General features: G+C 39.4%; 2 protein-coding genes across 5 annotated transcripts in view; both read right to left on the minus strand.

Moving 5' to 3' along the window:
- NSUN3 (NOP2/Sun RNA methyltransferase 3) overlaps nt 1-16,236 on the minus strand; it is a 72,704-nt gene extending 56,468 nt beyond the window's left edge. For both annotated transcript variants that reach the window (XM_054714062.1, XM_008155580.3), the window contains exons 1-2: nt 16,126-16,236; nt 15,241-15,350 (exon numbers count right to left, since the gene is read on the minus strand). In XM_054714062.1, coding sequence (XP_054570037.1) covers nt 15,241-15,350; nt 16,126-16,140 — 125 coding nt within the window. In that variant the 5' untranslated portion in view covers nt 16,141-16,236. The remainder of the gene's footprint in view (nt 1-15,240; nt 15,351-16,125) is intronic.
- A 4,119-nt stretch (nt 16,237-20,355) lies between these two features.
- ARL13B (ADP ribosylation factor like GTPase 13B) overlaps nt 20,356-21,170 on the minus strand; it is an 81,549-nt gene continuing 80,734 nt past the window's right edge. For 2 of the 3 annotated variants that reach the window (XM_054714060.1, XM_008155574.3), the window contains exon 10: nt 20,357-21,160. In XM_054714060.1, the coding sequence (XP_054570035.1) occupies nt 21,084-21,160 (77 nt within the window). In that variant the 3' untranslated portion in view covers nt 20,357-21,083. Of the gene's footprint in view, nt 21,161-21,170 lie in introns of all 3 variants that reach the window. The other variant, XM_054714061.1, reaches the window with a different exon arrangement.

Below are 21,170 nucleotides of genomic sequence, written 5' to 3' on the forward strand. Positions count from 1 at the left end.
TTATAATCCTGTCTTTATTTAAATCTTTGACATTTTGTTCATCTTTGGTTTTTCCTTTTATATCAATTTTGGCCATTAAAATGTCATTTATGTTGATTATAGGTAAACTAGAGGCCTGGTGCACGAAATTCATGCACTGGGGTGGGGGGTCCCTCAGCCTAGCCTGCCCCCTCTCACAGTCTGGAGCCCTCAGGGGATGTCCTACTGACGGGGAGCTGGCCTAAGCCACAGTCTGGCCTCCCTCTGTGGGAGGTGACCGGGCTGATCAGGGGAAGGCGCCACCCCCATCACCCCGCTGCTGCTGCCACTGCCGGCCACCGCAGCTGCCAAGGTGTTTTCATCAACACGGACTCCAGTCCTTTCACCACAAAAAACTGACAACTTTCTTTAGGCATTTTCAAGATGTCTCTTTCATAGGATATGACATTTCTTTCTTTCTTTTTTTTTAATCCTCACCTGAGGATATGTTTCCATTGATTTTTAGAGAATATGAAAGAGAGAAGGAAAAACAGAGAGAAATATCAATGTGAGAGGGACACTTCGATTGGTTGCCTCCAGCATGAGCCCTGAACTGGGCCCCAGACAGGGAGGAGCCTGCAACCTAGGTACATGCCCTTGATAAGAATCGAACCCAGACCCTGCGGTCAGCAGGCCGAGGCTGTATCCACTGAGCCAAACCGGCTAGGGCAGGATATGACATTTATTAGCCCCTCCAGCAGCAGACCTTCGTTTTTTTCTCCAGAAGTGTGGTGGAAAAACCCGAGATCACCTTCTTGGATTTTTATTATCCAAGTTACCAAGAATATTACCAGTGGCGTACAGAGAGCTTAGCCAATGAGCGGTCAGAAAAGGTGTTTCCTCTGCAGCTCACGTGCAGAGGCACCCCTGTGTGTGTCTGCTGGGGTGGGGGCGTGCTCCCAGCCGCGCCAGTCGTGACTGTTAGGGCTTGGAGCTGGTCGTGACTGTTAAGGCGTCCCAGACAAATTTGCATATTATCTCTTTTTATATATATAGATATATATAGATAGATAGATAGATAAATGTTAGGTGCCCTTAAAATTCTGCATCATTGAGGAATGCCTCACTTGCCTCAGCTTAGTCCCTCCCTGCAGAATATCTTGCAAAAAAAAAAAAGAAAACATGGCCTGCCTTTACATACCTCTAAATCCATCAAAATAGATTCTAGTCAATCATTCTTTGCACAAGGAAGTGTTTTTCTTCGAGGCAAAATTTAAAACCTGAGACTATTAATATCAGAAGGAAAATTACTATCATTAAATGGTGTTTAAATTATGAGTATTAAAATTTTCCTTACGAAGATAAGAGTATGGAAAGCTAACTACAGTGAACTGTACAGTAACAGAGTTAAGGAAGTGACCAGTGGATGGCTTAAAAATCACTTATGGATGGTGCAGGCTCTCACCCCTTCCTGCAGCAAATTTAACTTCTTAATGTTTTATTTAGTCCAATAGTTAGATCTCTTGACAATCACAGGTTCACATCAACTGGCAGATGATACAGCAGGAAATATTTAATTGCTCTACCAGCTGACCTTTCTAGCCGAGTTATTTGGCAGCCTCATTAACCATCGTCAATTAAATAAATTCCAGCTGCTGCTCACGCTGGAGTTGTCCACGTGAGGAATGGCTGAATTGAAATGTAACACCTGTGACTTGAAGTGTGCCACATGAATTTCCATCAGGGGCTTATTTGTAAATCTGCTTCCTCCTTTTTATTATGATGGTGCGTCGTATGAGCCCAATGCATCTGTTCCAGTATTCTAGAGGATGACAAACCCTTTGTTTAATAATGTGCTTCACAGACTTTAGCATGCATCAAGTGTCCATAAAAGACTGCTGGGCGCTAATGCCAGAGTTTCTGATTCAGTAGGTCTTAGGTGGGGCCTGAGAACTTGTATTTCTAGTTAGGTCTCATGTGATACTGATACCGCGATCCCAAGACCACACTTTGGGAACCACTGCATTAAAATGCACCTCAAAGGGAAATCTGTGAATGCCACTAATGTAAGTCCATCCTAATCTTACTCTGCAAACTGGGTAAAAATCTACCCAAGGTTTTAAATCATGTAGTAACAAGGAAACAATGGTTAGAAACATAATGAATACAGACTGGAGTGGCTTGGCTTACATCATGTGTCCACCCCTTAACTGACAAGGGTAGGAAACTTCCAATTGGTTAATATCTGACAGGGCAAATCTTCATTCTTTTTTTTTTTTTCTTCATAATTTCCAAAACTACTTTATGTTTATTCTTTCAGATGAACTTTAGAATCAGGTAGTCAGTTTAAAATAATTATAAAATATTTGTGTAGCTAGATAGTAACCTTGATTAGAATTATATTAAATACACTAAATTTGGGGAAAATTAACATCTTTATTGTATTCAGTACTTCCAAACCTAACCACAGTAATTATTCACCTTTCTTTCAGATCCCTTAGTAAAGGTTATTAATCTTGCATAGTTCCTTTCAGCCTTATTGTATGAAAGGATTGTTAGCTTAGGAACACTACCGATTTTTGTATATCATCCACTATCTTAAAGGATGAGAAGGAATTAGCCATAGGACGCAGTGAGAAAGGAAATTCCAGGGTGAAGGCAGCGGCACATGTCCAGGCACGAGGTATCAAGGACAGTGCATTTGGGGAATTAATAGCAGTCCGTTGTGGCTTGTGAGAGACAATTATATGGGTCAAGTATAATATGATAAAGTTTTAAAATTGTATCTTATAAGTGATGGGAAGTCACTGGAAGAGTTTAGGGGGGAAGCTCATTAGACTCAAAAACAAGTGCTTATGGCAGAGGAAGGCAAGAATCTCCTGAAAGTATTCTCTCATTCTTTAACAACACCATCAAAATAAAGCCTTACTTAGAACAAATACATTTTCCGATCCCTCCTAACCCACACCCAGTCCTACTGAACTTCTTGAATTTCCTGTACCAAGTTTCCTTCAGCCTTTACCAGGTTCAATATAAAGTGTTCCCTCTGCCTGGAATGATCTCTCCTTTCACCCACTTGTAGCCTGGCTGGCTCTCCTACTCTCTACTCGGGGGCAATTTAGGCTTTATCTCCCCAGGGAAGCCTTTCTACCAACCACCCAATCCACCTCATCCAGATAATATTATTAATAATAAAAATTACTGGTCAGATGATTACAATGTGCATTCTACATGCTTACCTCATTTAACCATCACAACTGTGGTTAGGTAACTGAGGCTTTCAGAAATTTGATATCTTACCCAAGGACACGTTGCTATTAAAAAGTACCTGATTCAAAAGCTGGCTGGCTTCAAAGCTTAACAGGGGTGTGAGACTCTGGTACTGTAGCATTAATGTATACAACAGAAAGGAACAGAGAACTTCTACTCTAACCTTCGCCTAGTGCCTGTGGCCCCGCCTTCCTGCTATTGTCTCTTAAAAAGGGAAGAACTTGACACATGCTGCAACAGGACCAACTCAATGAAAATACTGTTCAGGCTGCTCAGGTTGGTGCTTCCTAGCCCCAAGAAAGCAAACTGGTGGGTCTCAGCTACCCCTTCACACACACACACCCACCCACTCACTATCGGCAGGTGAACTCCCCTCCCCCCAATACAGACATGCACACACCCTCCAGTGCTTGAACTGGTGGGATCACAACCTGGGGCTGGCAGGACAGAGGCTACTCAAGTCTAAAGCTCTGATGGATGGGCTACAGCCCAACAGATAGCAGAGTGAGTGTACATTAGAAGACTCAAGACAACGCCGGCCAGGTGCCATACTGACTCATGAGGAGGAGTCTGAAGCTGCTCCGCTGACTGATCTCCAAAGCCCGAAGTTCAAGTACACCAGTAGCCAGCAGAACTGGGACCCAAAAAGTCAGTGGCTGGCAACTATTTTGCTAGGATATTCACTGATATCATTGTAAAAACAACGATGCACCCTCTGGCACATTTTCAGTTGACATCAAAATCTTCATCATATGTTTAAGAATGTGATTTCCAGTGTACTGTAAAAAAACTGACATTTAAAAAAATGTTATATTACTTTTTCAAGTGTATCCCATAGAACCTAAATATCAGAGTGATTTTGAAACCCATCATTGTCCATTTAAAACTTCATGGACTATTCTTAAATAACTTCTTCACTGATACTGTCCCTAGGGCAATGGAAGCTAAAGAGAAAATAAACAAACGGGACTACATCAAAATAAAAAGCTTTTTTACAGCAAAAGAAACGATCAACAAAACAACAAGAAAGCCCACTGTATGGGAGAACATATTTGCAAATGGTATCACTGATAAAGGTTTAATCTCCAACATCTACAGACAGCTTATACAACTTAATAAAAGGAAGATAAACAACCCAATAAAAAAATGGGCAATGGACCTAAATAGAATCTTTTCAAAAGAAGACAGAAGGAAGGCCAAGAGACACATAAAAATATGCTCAAAGTCACTAATTATCCGAGAGATGCAAATCAAAACGACAATGCGGTACCATCTCACACCTGTCAGAATGGCTATCATCAACAAATCAACAAACGACAAGTGTTGGCGAGGATGCGGAGAAAAAGAAACACTCGTGCACTGCTGGTGGGAATGCAGACTGGTGCAGCCACTGTGGAGAACAGTATGGAGTTTCCTCAAAAAACTAAAAATGGAACTCCCATTTGCCGCAGTAATTCCACTCCTAGGAATATATCCCAAGAAAACAGAAACACCAATAAGAAAGGATATATGCACCCCTATGTTCATAGCAGCACAATTTACAATAGCTAAGATTTGGAAACAGCCTAGGTGCCCATCAGCAGATGACTGGATCAGAAAACTGTGGTACATCTACACAATGGAATACTATGCTGCCATAAAAAAGAAGGAATTCTTACCATTTGCAGCAACCTGGATGGAATTGGAGAACATTATGCTAAGTGAAATAAGCCAGTCCATGAAAGAAAAATACCACATGATCTCACTCATTTATGGATAACAAAGAACATTATAAACTGATGAACAAAAAGATATATACAGAGACAGTAAAGCATCAAACAGAATGTCAAATTACAGCGGGAAGATTAGGGAGAGGTGAGGGAGATAAGAGATCAACCAAAGGACTTGTATGCATGCATATAAGCATAACCAATGGATGCAAAACTCTGGGGGGTGAGGGCACGTATGGGAGTGGGGTGGGGGGGCAATGGTAAGATATGTACACATATAATACCTTAATAAAAAATGAAAAGGAAAAAAAAACTTCATGGACTATTCTTGAACAGATGAAAATTGTACACTCCTCCTTTTTCTCTTTTATTTACATTCTATTTTCCTATATAACTTTATCCTAATATATTATTGTGCTTTAAATCTTTTTTTACTATCCTACTAGTATACTTCTTTGACACACACACACACACACACACACACACACACACACACGTATATACTAAATTTGCTTTCAACGTGGCCTTAAATCTCTAAACATTAAAATGGTAACTTCTGGATTCAGTTATAAATATAATTATTAACAATAGTTGATCAAAATAACATTACAAATTTGATAATTATTCAACATAAAAAGGAAAGACTGATAGAAAACGAATCTCTTAATGAAATTAGTGTTTGTTTTTTCATATATCCAGGGATAAATATACCTGGTGCTATGATTCAGATATTCAACATTAACTTTAGCCCTATTTTGTGATTTTATAAGGACCGAGAAAAAGCCTCACTTAAATAAGTGGGTGAGAATTAAATACATTTGTTATAGATATGTCTCCCTTTTGTTGAAATTTTTTCTAAGTTATATTCCCAAATAACTTAATAACCTATCATCAAAAATATTTTAACTCTAGCCGATTTGGCTCAGTGGATAGAGTGTCAGCCTGTGGACTGAAGGATCCCAGGTTCGATTCCTGCCAAGGGCACATGCCTGGATTGCGGACTCGATCCCCAGTAGGGGGCATGCAGGAGGCAGCCAATCAATGATTCAGTCTCATCATTGATATTTCTCTCTCTCTTTCCTCTCCCTTCCTCTCTGAAATCAATAAAAATAAATTATTTTTAAAAAGGTCTTTAAAAATATTTTAAATGACCTGATAGCTGGCAGGGAAAACAATGGAACCTACCTGACCTGTCAAAAAACTTTAGTCATAAGTCACTTAACTTTCTAAACCCTTACAATGACATTCCAGTAGACTGGCATGTGGAGGTTCTGACACCCAGAGGAATGCAGTGCAGAAGAGTCAGGATTTGCCCTTCTTTGTAAAGAAAGAGAAAGATAATTATATAAAGACAGGCTGGGAAAGAATATTACCCCGTTAGGCACATAGACAGCAGAGTAATTTTCCAAAAAAATTATGTGAAAGTTGAGGATATGAAAGTTGACTGTTATAATTTGATTGGGCCTACATATCCCTTAAAAATTGCATAGTGTATTATTTGCACAATGTTTGTCATTTGATAGCATGATTTTCATTCAATTTTTCTATAACTTTTATTCTTTTACTCTTCTATTATCCATTACAGCTTCCTATATGAGAACATTTTATCTAGAATGTTTTATCTAAAAATTGCTAAGCACAATTGGTATCACCCTGTAGATTACAAAACCAATTAAATTTCCATGGTTAAAAAAAGAAATCCCTGCCCTGGCTGGTGTGGCTCTATTGGTTGGAGCATTGTCCTGTATACCCCGTCAGGGCACATACCCATGTTGCTGGTTCAATCCCTGGTCGGGGCTTATAAAGGAGGCAACCAGTCGATGTTTCTCCCTCTCTCCCTTCCTCTCTCTAAAATCAGTAAAAAAATTTTAAGAAGACACAGTGGAATACTATGCAGCAGTAAAAAAAAAAGAAGGAACTCTTACCATCTGCAACAGCATGGATAGACCAGGAGAATATTATGCTAAGTGAAATAAGCCAGTCAGAGAAAGGTAAGTATCACATTATCTCACTCATATGTGAAATCTAATGAACAAAATAAACTGATGAACAAAACAGATCCAGAGACACAGAACCATGGAACAGACTGATGGATTTCCATGGGGGTCTGGGAGGAGAGAGATTAACAAGGAACTTGTATGCATATATGCAGAGCCCACGGACACAGACAATAGTGTGATGAAGGCTTGGGAGGGGTGGGTGCAGGGAGGAGAGGGTCAATGGGAATTAGGAAAGAAAATAAAAGAGTTGTTAGCAGAAAACATTATTTAGTATAATTAAGGAAAATAAGAAGCAGATCATTAAATGATACAATTGCCTTTTCAAAGTATACTTCTGGTCACATATATCAAAAAGGGCCAATGTTGATATGAAACTAGTTTTCAGGACATTTCCTATGAAGAGATGTTGCATTTGAAGAATGCCTAGTATGACAAGTCCAAATGCATTTCACAGGTGTCACAATGTCTTACAATCTTCATGCTTCACGAAAATCTTCTACAAGATTCCTCTAATGGTTATGTTTATTCTTATTCATTTACTTTCAAGTTCAAATCAAGTCTCAGAAATTTGAACTAGAGGGGAACTTGGAGATGATTTCATCTCTTCCCTTCCAACTCATTTTCAGATATGATTTATTGAGACCCAGAAAAGTCTGATGATAGGTCCAGTGTCTTCATCCGGGTGGTGAAAGGACCGAGACTGATTGAAACCCTGGTTGCATGCCTCACTGTCCATCGGTGTTGCTCTCACTATACCACTTGATCAATGATCTTGCATGGTGCCCTGACAACTTCTTTGGAATTTCATACTCTCCATAGCCATCTGAGTGCATTGCATCTGGACATTTAAAGAGCAAGTTAAAAAAGAAGCAGGAATATGTTCATGGAATTCGGAACTAGCCAGGCTTTGTCTAAGTCACAGAACTATTGTAAGATCAACTGACATGAAGTAGGTAAACTGTTAAAACAGCAGGTTTTGTAACCTGTAATGAATGATACATATGTAAGAAATGTTCAAGGTCATAAAACCTAAAATATAACTATTGAAAGTTTCTTAAGGAAAAACCTAGATATCTTGTCAAAAATGTAGGTATGCCACAAAATATCTATGCCAAATTTTACCCACAAAGAAGTTGATTGGATACATTTTAAAGATATATTAAATATATATTGTTAAGAGTAATCTTATAAAAATATAACTGAGGTAGAAATAACCTGAAATTCAGTAAAAATGTAACCAGCATTTGTAGAACTTTGGATGCTTTCTAAAACTGTACCAAAATGTTAATTCTAAGAGTAAAAGGTTAAATAAAATCATAATTTCATATTTTCATTTAATTAAGAAATACACTTTAAACTTAAAAAGAAAAACAAATTTTTTTAAAAATTCCTTTTGTTTTATTACTATTATTATCCACGAGAGGGCGCTCATTCCCTCACTTTTAAAGTCTGGGTTAGAAATGAAGAATAAATCAATTCATGCAAGTGCACCTAAGTATGTTTTCCAGCCATTTCGTTTTTATTCTTCAAAAATTCTAATGACGAGAATTTCCTCCTACTCTTTCTTGGCATTGTTTCCTCCTTGTCTCTCATAGAAGGGCAATCTATGTCCATATTTGTTATCCACAGTTTTCAGATAAGAAGTCCTGAGTGAAGGTTTTTGTTTGTGGTGGCAAGACTGAAAACACTGCACACAAGGAGTCCCATCTGTAAGGAAAAGGTGAGTATACTCCCAAGACTGGGACTATAGACCCTTCATCGCAGCACATTTGGTAGAAGAAAAGGCACAGACTTTCGAGTCACAGGTCTTATTTGGCCAAAAACTGAGACACCTGGCAATTTTTCTAACCTTTGACTAGGAGGGGCTGAAAGTTTCTATCTCCCAGTGATTTGCACAGATTAATGTTAAAAATGTACATAGAGCCAACATAAGGATAAAACAGAAACCAAACTACTAGTTATTTCTGCTTTCCCCAACTACCTCACTCCAGTCCACCCCCGCCCCCTTCAGATTCTGGCAATGCAATCTGGTTATATAATATTTTCCCCTCTAAATGTGAACTATGTAAATTCTGGGTTAGTGAAGACAGTATCCAAATAAAAAGTATTTACAGACAGGCCAGGCTTAACAGAGGCTTCCCTGTCCCCCGACCATGCTTTCTTTCCCGCCCCCCCCCCCCTCACGCCGCCCCATGCTTTCTGCAAAGTGACCACAAAAATTCCCAAAGTTCATAACACTTCCAATTAATCATCCCCTCATATATATTTGAGGACAGAGTATATAATCCATTGTTGTATCCCCAGTGCTTAACAAAATGCCTGGTATATAAACACTAAATTGTGAATAAGTAGATGACCTGCCCAAATCTTAAGGTATTAGTTCTTAAAGACCCTCCCTTGACAGGGAAGAGACAGCAAGTTACTAAATTATGACAATTCAATCTTGAAAGAACTATAACAGTTGTGTCAATAAATTGCAATGGAAACACAAAGGGCACAATCCCATTTATGATCGCACCAAAAAAATTAAGATACCTAGGAATACACTTAATTAAGGAGGTAAAAGATCTGTATGTGGAAAACTACAGGACACTGAAAAAAGAGATAGAGGAAGACATAAACAGATGGAAGAACATAACATGTTCATGAATTGGTAGAATCAACATCATCAAAATGTCCATACTACCAAAGCAATCTATAAATTCAATGCACTTCCCATTAAAATACCAACAGCATATTTCACAGACCTAGAACAAACTTTCCAAAAATTCATCTGGAATAAAAAAGACCCCTAATAGCTGCAGCAATCATTGAGAAAGAAGAACAAAGTAGGTGGAATCTCAATACCAGATTTCAAGCTGTATTACAAAGCCACTGTTCTCAAAACAGCCTGGTACTGGCACAAGAACAGACATCTAGATCAATGGAATAGAACAGAGAACCCAGAAATCGACCAAAACCACTATGCTCAATTAATATTTGACAAAGGAGGCAAGAGCATACAATGGAGTCAAAGACAGTCTCTTCAATAAATGGTGTTGGGAAAATTGGACAGATACATGCAAAAAAATGAAACTAGATCACCAACTTACACCATACACAAAAATAAACTCAAAATGGATCAAGGACTTAAACATAAGACGGGAAACCATAAAAATACAAGAGGAATCCACAGGCAGCAAAATCTCAGCCATATGCCAAAGCAATATCTTCACTAATACTGCTCCTAGGGCAATGGAAACTAAAGAGAAAATAAACAAATGGGACTACATCAAAATAAAAAGCTTTTGCACAGCAAAAGAAACCATCAACAAAACAATAAGAAAGCCCACTGCATGGGAGAACATATTTGCCAAAGTTATTTCCGATAAGGATTTAATCTCCAACATTTACAGGGAACTCATACAACTTAACAGAAGGAAGATAAACAACCCAATAAAGAAATGGGCAACGGACCTAAAAAGATACTTTTCAAAAGAGGACATAAGGAAGGCCAAGAGACACATGAAAACAGGCTCAAAGTCACTAATCATCCGAGAGATGCAAATCAAAACGACAATGAGGTACCATCTCACACCTGTCAGAATGGCTATCATCAACAAATCAACAAACAAGTGTTGGCGAGGATTTGGAGAAAAAGGAACCCTCGTGCACTGCTGGTGGGAATGCAGACTGGTGCAGCCACTGTGGAAAACAGTATGGAGTTTCCTCAAAATAATTAAAAATGGAACTCCCATTTGACCCAGTAATACCACTTCTAGGGATATATCCCAAGAAAACAGAAACACCAATCAGAAAGGATATATGCACCCCTATGTTCATAGCAGCACAATTCACCATAGCTAAGATTTGGAAACAGCCTAAGTGCCCATCAGCAGATGAGTGGATCAGAAAACTGTGGTACATCTACACAATGGAATACTACGCTGCAATAAAAAAGGAGTTCTTACCATTTGCAACAGCATGGATGGAACTGGAGAGCATTATGCTAAGCGAAATAAGCCAGTCAGAGAAAGATAAATATCACATGATCTCACTCATTTATGGAATATAATGAACAACATAAACTGATGAACAAAAACAGATCCAGAGACAGAGAAACATAGATCAGACCGTCAAACCTCAGAGGGAAGGTAGGGGAGGGTGGCGGTAAGGGGGAGAGATCAACCAAAGGACTTGTATGCATGCATATAAGCCTAACCAATGGACACAGACAACAGGGGGGTGAGGGCCTGAGTCGGGGGGAGGGGGGTAATGGGGGGATAAGGACACATATGTAATACCTTAATCAATAAAGAAATTTTAAAAAAAAGAAACACAAAGGGCAGAACTAATTTTGCCAAGGGTATATGAGACAGCTTGATGGAGAACTGGTTAATCACAGTAACAATAATAAAAGAACACTAACACATATGAAGGGCATACCATATGTCAAACACTATTCTAAGCTATACATACACACACACACACACACACACACACACACACACATATTTCATTTTACTTTCCCAAATAACTATATGAAGTAGATACTATTTTTTTTCCCATTTTACAGACAAGAATGGTGAGGCACAGAGATGTTAAGTCACCTAGCTAAGTCATATGCTGTAATATGCAGAAGTGAAATTTGAAAGCACACTTTAACCACTGTACAGAGGAAGAAGGGAGCTCATTCCTGGCAGAGGGAAAAGGACCTAAAGGATAAAGGACCCTGTCTAGTCATGATAAATATTTAGTCTTAACAACGCAAATATCAGGGGAGCAAAGGAGGCTGTACTCTAGTAGTGACACAATGGATACAGCTTCATTAAGAAACAGCTTGACAGAGTGGATAACACTCCCACAGCTCTTCCAAATGTGAGCTGTATATCACTGGGCAAGTTACTTAAGCTCTGTGTGCCTCAGCTTTCCTATCTGTAAAATGAAAATAATAATAACTACCCCACAATGTTGTACAAAGGATTATGTCACTATTTATAAAGTGATTAGGACCTTGCTTGGCATGTAGTACTTGCTAAAATAAGCAAGCAAATGAATACTGGAAGTGAGAGATGATGAATTGACAGCATAGTGAGGGAAGGTTATAGACATGCCATGAGGGGGCTCACTGAAGGGGGGTGTTGCAATATGTCAGGTAAGAAACGATGAAGACCTAAGTAAACAGTAACAGTGGAGACAAAGGGAGATCCAAATTAAGAAATTTCTCAGGCAGAACAAAAGTATTGGTGGGCATTTAGACTTGGATGGGGGCAGGGTAGTGGTGTGTGGGAGTACCTAGGGGAATCCCCGAGACCTACCGCAACCTCTGACACCAACTATAAGATCAGGGTCCCCATGACCACTCTGAGGTTTACTTATTAGCTAGGAGGACACACAGAACTCACTGTTATACTCACGGTTATAGTTATGGTTTATTACAGCAAAAAGATATGAGTTAAAATCAGTCAAGGTAAGAGATGCATGACGCAGAGTACAGAAAATTTCAAAGCATTAAGCTTCCAGTTGTCCTCTCCAGTGAAACATGGGTAAGAATAACTTTTCCTTGCCACAATGTGTGATAATACGCAGTGTGTATTATCACACTGCCAACTATGGAGGCTCACCAGAGCCTCAGTGTCTACATTTTATTTTGCCTCAGCCATACGAAGATGATAGACAGCCTTATGTGGCTGATCTTCGGCCCCTCCAGAGGTTGGAGATCAAAGGTCACAGGCCAAGCTGATGTTGTGGCCCAAAGCCCTCACCATAAATCATATTGTTAGACTTTACGGTACGGCTCAAGCCCCCAGGAAAACAAAGATACTCTTAGGCAACGTATGGCAAGGACTTAGAGACCACCTCTAAGGACCTAAGGGAAATGTCAGACCCGTTTTTGAGTAAGGGTCATTCTTTACTGCAAAGGTAGCGAAGGTATAGAAAAGAGAGGAAACGAGATGGATGGGATGCCTTCAGTTGAGATAAAGTATGCAAATAGCAAATAACAAATTAGAATTGGAAAGGAAAAATAATAAGGTGCTTTTGAGTTTGCTTGGCATAAAACTAAGTGAAGTTATCAGAAAACACTTAGAAGTATGGGACTGAAGCTTGGGAAGGACTGCATAGCTTGAAATGACAGTGTAGTGAGGGAAGGTTATAGACATGCCATGAGGGGGCTCACTGAAGGAGAACATGCAAGCAACAGGTAGAGCAAAAACTGAACCAGGGTAGACTTCAACTTTAAAGGGTTGCCCAGAGTTCATTACAAAACAATAAAATTAAAATAAATACTAAATCTTCTCCTCTACCACAGGAAACTGAAAACATTGAGCAAATTACTTTCTAGGTAGGACTAAAATAGCCTCGCCTTTCCCTGGAAGTAGACTGCAAACTAGATTGTACACAACATTATGTCTTGCAAATAAACAGTCTAAAAAAATATATTTTTTTTTCTTCCTCCATGCTATTTTTCATGCTCAGACTACTTTCTAAGCTGAGAAAGCCTTTATTTTGCCTACGGCAAATTTAGCACATGTTTATGCAAAACTTAAACTACCATGAAAACCCAACAAAAAGGTAGATGAAGCAGAAGGCACAGCTAATTAAATGGATTTGAGGTTCACTGCTCATTTTGTTTAGGGTCAAGTAATAATTTATAAATTTGACTGAGCATATTGAAGACAAAAATAACTCATTACAGGGTATGGGCAGCCAGATTACTATAAAGTCTGAAGACAATATACCTCCTGAAATCTGTGGTTTTTACCAGTAAAAAATCATCCATGTATGTATAATCACATCACAGGTATGAGAAGCATACAGAATAGAAGTTAGCAGTGGGAGTTCTTGAATCAGAGAGCCTGGACACTAATCTCAGCTCTGCCACTTACTAAATGGATGACCTTAGGAAAGTTACTTAAACTCTAGGCAGTTTCCTCAGGTTTGAAAAATGGGAAACAAATCTCATAAGTTTATTCTGAGGATCACAAAGTTAGTATTGGGTGGCACATAATAAGCATGCAATAGGAGTTTGGTTATTTGGTTGAATACATTGCATACTGAAAACCTCATGAATTTACTGTTCACTATCCGTTCTTTCTCATTTCTTCTCTGTGATAGAAAATACCCATTTTAAAAACCAGTTTTGGGGAAAATAAGCGCACAAAAATAAAGTACATTTTCATATTACAGTATTTACAAGTTATAAAACTGCTTAATTTGTCCTAAAATTATCTCACAATCACCTCAGACTTCAATAGTCAAGACTTAATCTCTTTTGTTTTAAAAAGTGATTTAAACTGTCCTTTGTAAAAAAGGAACTGTTATTGAGTTGACCCAACAAGAGATGATTAAGACAGACATCTGATCAAGTTCCAGATATTATCTATAGCCATGTAACTTTTCTTCCCTGAGCAAAATGCACCAGGATTTTGTCCCTGACTTCACAAGCAATGCTCTCCTCCCTCCGTCTAAAATGCCTGGCTCCTTTGGCCAAGGTAACTATAAAGTCACCAAGACCTGACTTCTCCTCAGGCCTTTGCTGGCACCATCAGATAAGACCAGGTACCCCTGCCTATTTCTATCAGGATCCTTACGGAATTAGAGGTTTACACAGTTTTAACCACGTCCCCTCTCCCCGTGAACACCAGACTAGCCGCGCACGGAACACAGACTGCCTTGCTCTTTGCATCCCACAGGGCATGGTATCTGAGGAACTCAGTATGAAGAGCTCATAGAGGAACATTCCGAAAAAGGAAAAACTCACTAAACATACAAATCAAACTTCCCTCACTTACTTCTATGGATTAAATGCTTATCTGTTTTCTATAATACATTCAAGGAATCTTGTGTATACTGTATATGTGTGCGCAAGCTCGCATGTGTGTTCAAAACATAGCCAGCCATATAGAGGGAAGAAATGTGATTGCCAAAATGACTTTAACTAAGATAAAGCATTGTCGGCTTTAAAGATGTGCTGTATTATCTTCTGAACTTCAGAAACAGGTCAAATATCCTCAAAAGCTTAAAAAAGATTTTTGCTACAGTATAGTTAATTTTGTCAGATTGGTGGGCATTCCTGTTTCAAAGATCAAAGCAATTGTTCAAGGCGAGGGCATAACAACTTTTGTTTACTGTCACTCCAGTTTTTATCCCCCTGGCTATGTTCCCATGACTTAATCTACTTCCTCCTAGTTCTTCCCTTCTGTGGCCTTGGTAGAAATCACAGCCAAGTTCAGATTCCTCTATCTTTTATCCTCACAGCGCCCCTCCCCCACGGCGGCTCCTTTCTTATTCGATGGCAAAGATCAGAGATGAATTATACTAACCTTACTGCACTCCAGGCATCGCCAAGTTCTTTGGAATACTGTTTCTCAAAATGGTCCAGTACAACTTTGCAAATCTGTTTTGTAAGCTTCCCCTCTGATTTTGCTTTCAGCTATGATGATAAGAAAAAGTTGCTGACACACTCTGATATTACACATTTATTGAACGTCCACATTAGCAGTCTTTTTTTCTTAAGGACACTTGAGATAAACACTAGTTCTTGCAATGGGAGCAGCACCTCACACACAAGCCAACTGTATTACCGTGCTCTACCTACTTATTTTAACAAGTGTTTCTCCAGTTGACTATTGCTCCGATGGAAAACAATGGAAAAAGCAGAGTCTAGTGTTGTTAACACAGAAAGCCAACTTGGGTAAGTCATTTTAGGTGTTAACATGAGGGGGAACTGGGTGAAAAGCATATGGGAAGTCTGTATTATCTTTGGAGTGTTTCTGTAAATGTAAAATTATTCCAAAATAAAGTTCACTTAGGAGAAAAGTCACTCTGGTTTCCTCGGAGACTTCCTGGCCATTGTTTCATTTACGCATCCAAGAAAAGCGTATCGAGGGCCAAGGATGTAACAGGCACAGTTCTGTGCTCCCAGGACCGGGCAGCGACAGCAGCTCCAGCCCTCGAGGAGCCAGCCTTCCGCGGGAGCGGCAGGGGGCTGCAGGGGGCGGCAGGGAGCAGGCACTCGGGTCTGCGCGCTGGGAGGCACACAGGTGACCCGAGGCGGAGGGGGTCTTGGAAGAAAACCTCGGCAACGCTCACGAGCTAGCGTTCTGGACACTGAAACCAAAGAAACCCAGAGGTCCCCCAAGTTCCCTCGGCCCAGTCCCCTCCGGCCCCACCCAGGCCCTTAAATAAGCGTCCGGCCCGACCCTCACCCGGGTCAACAACATCCCGCCAGGAGATGCCAAACAAGAGGGCTACACGGTCCGACATCTAAAGCACCGGGGAACCAAAAGCGCCCGGCTGCGGAGTTTCGCCGGAATTCTCTTCCTAGCCGTCTTTTCAACTTCTCGCGAGACACTGCTTTGCCAGCGTTATCGAAATCTCGCCAAAGTGGCGTAGGTCCCGCGAGAGGCACTCGCGGAGTTCCTTCCCACCGTGGCTGGAGGAGGCGGGGCCTAGTCCCGGGGGCGGGGCCTGGGCCCCCGGGCGGACCCGCCTTAGACCGCAGGCCGCGCGCTGAGCCGGCTCTGACGTTGGCGCTCCTGGGGCTCCGCAAACTTGTTTTTAAATGTTCTCAGAGGCCAAGCTAGTTGTCGAATTAATCTACCAAGTCTCACGACGTCCCCGTTAGCCCAGATACGCAGCACTCAGGATAAAAGGATGGATATGGTGAAAGAGAAATGGTCACATTTCCTAGAGATGGCCCATTGGGATAACCTTTTTTTTTTAATGAGGAGGGTTAAATGATTGAATTGATTAAAATAAACAAGTAGAGCGCTTAGCGCAAAGGCTAGGAAGCAGTAAACGCTCGCTTGTTAGCTGCTGCTGTGTATTATTTTCACTATCATGATCTTGATGACTATCAAGTTCTGATACCAAATGCCTGAAGGTCAAAATGACCCTCACACTGCCACCTGCCCCACCTGTGCTAAGGGCAGCACTACTGGCTCTCAGGTGAGGACGGCAGTTTAATTTGTTCTTTAAGTGTTACTCTTTAGTTGCTCCCTTGTAACAGCAATCGGCATCCTAACAGAGAAAATCAGTGCTTAACGTGATCCCTAATATTTAATGATAAGCATCATGATTTTGAGACCCTTGACACTCAAAATATCAGTCAGTATAGGTGTATACTATAGGTGCAAATCTTAGGACCATGTAAACAGATAAATGTTATTACCACTAATGTGATTTGAAGCTTGATATATTTATGTCAACAAGTTCTCCAGTAATCTAAAAATAAATTTGGATTTGGTGGGAAACAAAATATAGTATTAAGAAGTAAAATGAGCACTGTGAATATGCTCAAACTACAAAGCACATTCACTGTTTAGAATAAAGCATCTTAATAAGAACTTACTACTAAACAGGAAAATTTTCTTTTACAATCTTAAGCAATTTTATTGTGAAGTCATTTATCTAAGAAATATTTCAGAACAAGTATACTTTATAGACTAACTCCTACACTGTTTATGAATAAGACATCTCTCAAAAACCTTCATGTGTATATAGAGGTGTATGTGTCAAAAGTAAAGATAGACTTTATAGTAAAACAATCTGACATTAAGAGAACATCAGGATGGCAGAAAAACACAGGAGAAACCTGCCATCAAAGCAGGAGAACCAAGCATAGTTAGTTACAGGCACTTGGACTTGGACTTCAGGTGAGAGTAGCTAGTTAGCTAAGGCTCTCAATTTAGGCTTCCAAAGCGGTGTGTACAAATTCCAGTAGACAACCCACTGGGACTGGGAAATAAATACAATAACTTGTATTTTAATTTTATCTAATCTTTAAAAAATGTTTAGGGGGATATACGTATGAAGTACAATGTAACATATATACAGTAGTAACTGTTATGGGCTGAAATTACCCCCTCAAAATTCATATGTTGAAGCCCTTAACTCCCAGTCCCTCAGAATGTGACATATCTAGAAATAGGGTCTTTCTAGAGGAGATTAAGTTAAAAGGAGGTCGTTAGGGTGGGTCCTAATTCAATCTGACTAGTGTCCTTCTAAAAAGAGGACATTAGGACACAAGGAGAGAACATACACAGAGACAAGGCCATGTGAAGACACGGGGAGGAGGCCATCTATAAGCCAAGAAAGAAAGATTCCAGAAGAAAACATCCCTACACCTTGACCTGGAATTCCAGACTTCAGAATTATGAGAAAACTAGAGGCCTGGTGCAGGAGATTCGTGCACTGGAGCGGGGGAGGGGGTGGTCCCTCAGCCTGGCCTGCACCCTCTCGCAGTCCGGGACCCCTCGGGGGATGTCCACCTGCCGGGAACCCCCAGGGATCGGGCCTAAGATGGCAGGCGGACATCCTTCTTGCAGTCTGGGGGCAGTCCGGGACCCCTTGCTCCTTACCGCCTGCCTGCAGTGGAGGTGGGAGAGGCTCCCGTCTCCACTGCTGCACTCGCCAGCCGTGAGCCCAGCTTCCAGTGCACTGACTACCAGGGGGCAGCTCCTGCACTGAGCGTCTGCCCCCTGGTGGCCAGTGCCCATCATAGCAAACTAGAGGCCTGGTGCAGGAGATTCGTGCACTGGCGGTGGCGGGGTGGGGGTGGGGTGGGGGAGGGGGAGTCCCTCAGCCCAGTCTGTGCCCTCTCATAGTCTGGGCTCTCGCAGTCCAGGACCCCTTGCTCCTCACCTCCTGCCACCAACGCTGTGCTCACCAGCCATGAGCCGGCTTCTGGCTGAGCAGCGCTCCCCCTCTAGGAGCGCACTGACCACCAGGGGACAGCTCCTGCATTGAGCGTCTGCCCCTGGTGGTCAGTGCGCATCATAGCGACAGGTCATCCCGCAGATTGTTCTGCCATTCGGTTGATTTGGATATTAGGGTTTTATTATATAGGATTGTATATATGTTATATATGCATTTAACATATAAAGGCATATAGAATTACCTTTTATATAAGTAAAAACATATATTTTGGTCAGTATCTTTAACTTAACAAATGACAGACATCAAATCATAGAGAATCGTAAGATGATATGATCTGATTTTTAACTGTCTTTAAATTATTTCCTACATATATGAAACCTTTTGCAAAGTTTTTCGATGTAAAACAGCAAAAAATATTTTAATCTACTTAAAATATCTTTCAACAATTATATTTTAAAAGCTTTCTATTATTTTATTACCCCAAAGAAATAATTTAAATTTATCAAATGACAAGAGAAAACAGAATACTGATATGTTATGTTTATTGTTGAAATTGTCATAATTTATGATATATTAAGAATAAAAATGCAGCATATAAATAGGCATTTAACTATTAAAAGCCACCTGGATTTACAAAATTTCTTTTAAAGTATCTTTAGAATGCTTTAAGAATACAAATTAATTTTTGAGATATATGAAACATGAATTCCGCTTCATTAAATATTTAATTTCAAAATTTATTTTAATTAAACAGCCTCAGTGATTATTGTATACTATAGTAATCACAAATTAAAAAAAAACATTTATTCTCAAACTAGATGAATTTTTAAAAGATGGCAAAAGTATGAGTTCAGTTTCTTTTTTTAATGAAGAAATGTAAATGTTACAAAAGAAACCAAAAAGATGTACAAATGAGTTTTTTCTCTAAAATCCAGTTCAAAATTTACATCTGTCTCCTTGTGTTGATTTTCCTTACATTTCAGCTGCCTATCACATTTAGGTTATTACGAATTTTATATCTGAAGTAGAATGCTAGGTGGGTTCCATGTACAAAACTTAATAAAGCTGACTCAAGTAATAAGTGAACTGATTAATGAAAGTTCAGGAAGTTTAAAATTGGAATAAAAGGTGATGCTCTCAAGTAAAACTTTCAAATAATCACACTAAACTGCCTTAACATACTTCTCTTATTGTTGTCAGTACAAGTTACCAAGCTGACCAATTTTGACAAGGTTATATAGGAATCATACCGTTTGTAGTATTTTTACCTTGAAAGGAATATGTGCTTTCAATTAAATGCAACATTTGAATCTACTCCTCAAAACGTACATCTAAAAGCCAGACTAACAGAGAATCCTATAAATGCCATTCTTCAGTGCAAGAAAAATGCTATTATTTTAAATTGAGAAATTATTTTGGAATTATTTCTTTATAAAAATTATTTTGGAATTGTTTCTTTATTCTTGCTTGAGTACCCAAGTATATCCCTGTTATGAAACACAAGTTTCTGAACCTTCAGGAACTTTTTCGGTCTTTTTGCCTTTAATTTCAAGGCACTAAAGATTTACAATAACCTATGAGTCACTGCAGCTGCTGATGACAAAGGAGTGACAAGGAGCAATGATCTCTGAAGGGTTTCACCTTTTAAAGAGGGGTTTATTGGGACTTTTAATAATATCTCAAATAACATTTTTATTTTATTTTTTCAAGTCTCTTTTATTAGAATCATCATCAAAGAAAACAACAACAAAAAATTCAACTCTTTGCTTGGGTAGTGCTTTCAAGTAATATAATTTGTTAGAATAAAGATCTGAGAATTTATTTTTAAAAATATCATTTTAAAATTAGGTCAAATTAGTATGTATACTTCAAGAACAATACTATTATAAAACATACCTCAAAACATATAAATATATCATTTGTATAGTTAATGTTTGTCCAGTATATGAACTCTATTTTCCAGATACAATTTAAACAAAGCATCTATAGAAAAGTATACAGTCAATATCATAGTAATTAAAATTCTTAAACAAAAGTTTTAGAAAAATATAAAAAGTTAAAAATTTAGGTTATAAATTCCCAAGAGTTCCCCTTCCATGCACATGTATCTTACAAAAAAGGTTTACGGTACAGAAATAAAGACTACTAAACAAATAGTAATGAAAGTGTGCAAAGTCCATTGGCTTTTTCTGAAAGGTTTTCCTTCAGGAATATGCCCATGAGTGGGGATGTATAAACCAGAGTTAATACTAACTCTTGGTAATTTGGTCCATAATGCTCATCCCATCTGCTGGTCTTTTTTGCTTCCTTTTTTTTTTTTATTAAACCACAAACAACATGGATAAGTAATTATCAGATCAGTGAGATCTTTGGTTATCAATCTCTTCACTGAAATTGCTATGGTTATCTTGCCCCAGTCATCAATGTACAGGGTTTTTCTTTTTTGAGAAAGAAGGTCCTCTAGTTCATCTTGCTGATATTAAGACGGCTCATCTGTACGACTTGGTTATGAGATCATGTCATGAGCATCACTGTTTGGTCTCTGTCGCACTGCCAGCGGAGGCAGTGGCTTCCCATAAAAATCTATGTAGAG

The sequence above is a fragment of the Eptesicus fuscus genome, chromosome 3 (assembly GCF_027574615.1).
Source record: "Eptesicus fuscus isolate TK198812 chromosome 3, DD_ASM_mEF_20220401, whole genome shotgun sequence".
NCBI lineage: Eukaryota > Metazoa > Chordata > Mammalia > Chiroptera > Vespertilionidae > Eptesicus > Eptesicus fuscus.